At 43.3% G+C, this 2,381-nt stretch overlaps 1 protein-coding gene across 1 annotated transcript in view; it reads left to right on the forward strand.

The window, feature by feature from the left end:
• Positions 1-2,381, forward strand: part of LOC103581855 (mitogen-activated protein kinase kinase kinase kinase 4-like) — a gene marked incomplete at its 5' end in the record, with an annotated part of 6,248 nt that overhangs the window by 1,517 nt on the left and 2,350 nt on the right. Inside the window, 3 exon segments of the mRNA XM_008563595.1 lie at positions 147-306; positions 1,098-1,175; positions 1,178-1,235. Of these exon segments, the coding sequence (XP_008561817.1) occupies positions 147-306; positions 1,098-1,175; positions 1,178-1,235 (296 nt within the window).

The raw sequence follows: 2,381 nt of genomic DNA on the forward strand, positions 1-2,381 counted from the left end.
GGCTGTTCCAAAACATTATCTAATTGCTGTATTTATCACCAGGGGTATGGTGTGGGTGCATTCACCAAGACAATCTTATTGAGCACTTTCACAGGGCTGGAAATAGCCACAAACATGTTTTTCTGCACTTTGTTCCTCTTCTCTAGATCCAATGTAGCATCAAACCCCATGTGGACATCATCCTCCCCAACACAGATGGGATGGAGCTTCTGGTGTGCTATGAAGATGAGGGGGTTTATGTGAATACATGTGGAAGGATCACCAAGGATGTGGTTCTGCAGTGGGGAGAGATGCCCACATCTGTAGGTATGTAGAACTCAGGCAGTGTTTGTGAAAGTGGAGCCTTCTCTAAGACTGCATGTATTTATCATACTAATTTTACCTGTGGTTTAACTCTTCTGGTCATGTAGTAGAGTGGTTGGCAATAGATAGTGGGAAGGTCAGTTGCAGACCATGGAAATAGTTATTGGTCTATTTTAGAACAAAATCCAAGTAATTATTTTATATTTTTTAAAACTCAACAGTCTCTCATTTAATTTAACTTAAGATATCTGGAGAAAATAGGACAGGTGTTTTTGTTGACCAATCTGTGGAAAGGAAAGGGAGACAGAAAGGGAAGCGATTTGCTCTTGGGAGTGGCAGAGCCACAGCCAGACACACAGCTTCATACACAGTCTTCTGCTTTGCATTTGAGAATAAGGGCTGATGTTTGAAATTTTCATAGGTTTACATTCATATCCCCAAACTATTTTTGTTTTATTACAATTAAGTCACGTCTGTCCACTCATCATTTCTTTTTCGTGCCTTCGCTCATGACTGGATTGATGAAAACATGTGCACTAATAAACTAAACTCAGTGGGTTATTTTTCAAGATAAGCATGTAAGGCCTGAGGGAAATTAATAGATTCAACCATTGATTAAGATTACCACTTGCCAGGATAGACTAGGCAGTTAGGAAGGCAAAGTTTCTTAAAAACAAAAATCCTCAAATGCTAGCCATTTAGGTGTGTGTGTTTGTGGGTGTGACATAAGTACATCTTTTCAAGGCTATTTCATTGTCTTGAATGATTTGCTTTTTTTTTTTCCCTCCCGAAAGCATGTACTCAATCCAATCAGACAATGGTCTGGGGAGAAAAGGCTATAGAGATCCGCTTTGTGGAAACTGGCCACTTAGATGTGTGTTTATGCACAAAAGAGCTCAAAGACTAAAATTTCTAAGTGAACGCAATGACAGGTAATAGTTACCTTATGGCTTCTTTTTAGTTCTGCTATCTTTTAGCAGTGGTTTATTTTCCATGGAGTTTGGTGATGAATTTCCTTGGCGTTTGGATAGATTCTGAAAAAGGTTCATCAAGGAACTTTTAGGCATCACTTTTACGCATGTTTGTTGGGGTTGGAGTGCAGTTTAGTTTGTTTTTTATTGTGGGGATGGAAGTATTTGTCTGTAGAAATCATCATATGTTTGCTTTCATGGGTTATTTTTAACCCTCTTAGGTGACCTGTCTAGTCTGTATTTTGTTTGGGGAAATGGGAAGTTTAAAGCTGCCGATTTAGTTGGATGGGATTCTTTTAGGAGTGGAAGTAACCACCCATGCAATTGGGTGAGGTAAAGATTCTCCTCTGATGTGTAGCAGAAAGATAACACTTGTTAGTCTGCTTTTTTTTTTTCTGTCTTTTTTTCTTGTCCGGCAACGGATCGCAACCCTCAGTGTCGCGCCCGTACCGGACCGGGACCGGCAACGGGATCGCAACCCTCGGCGCTGCGCCCGCACCTCGCTCAGCCAGTGAGCGGGAACCGGTCTGTATGTGGGATCCGAACCCTCGGTGGGAGCGCCACCACGCTCCCAAGCGGCGCACTGTAGCAGTGCGCCACCGGGCTGGCCCGTTAGTCTGCTTTCTGAGTAGTGAAATAGCTTCCTGGTTTGCAAATGAGAAATGTTAAACAGTAGAATTCATTTTGTGCAGAAGCACCACAACTCCTGCACCTCACTAGGGTGTCAAAGCCACTTTCCTTTTCAGAACTGGCCACAACATCCCTATCGGCTCTAGAGGTTAACTCTCTTCTTGGAGAGTCCCTCCCAAACCAGCCTGGTTGTGGAGCAGATCAATAGCCCAGGGTACTGGCCCATCCCGGCCTGCTGTGGGAAAGACATTGAGGGTGGAACTGACCTTTACCAAGTCCAGCCTTCCCCCATTCTGTCTAGTAGGATGAAGGCATGTCTGACCACCTAAGGCAATGCACTGCAGCCTTAGAAACTTGCCTCTTAAGGATATTTCCACCTCTTGTCTCATATCGAGATATAGCAAACATTTTGGCACCCAACCTGCAGGCTGACTTTTCAGATTAAACTCATAAACTCAACGTGAGAAAGAAGAGAGC

Source organism: Galeopterus variegatus, unplaced genomic scaffold (assembly GCF_000696425.1).
Source record: "Galeopterus variegatus unplaced genomic scaffold, G_variegatus-3.0.2 Scaffold14112, whole genome shotgun sequence".
Taxonomy (NCBI): Eukaryota; Metazoa; Chordata; class Mammalia; order Dermoptera; family Cynocephalidae; genus Galeopterus; species Galeopterus variegatus.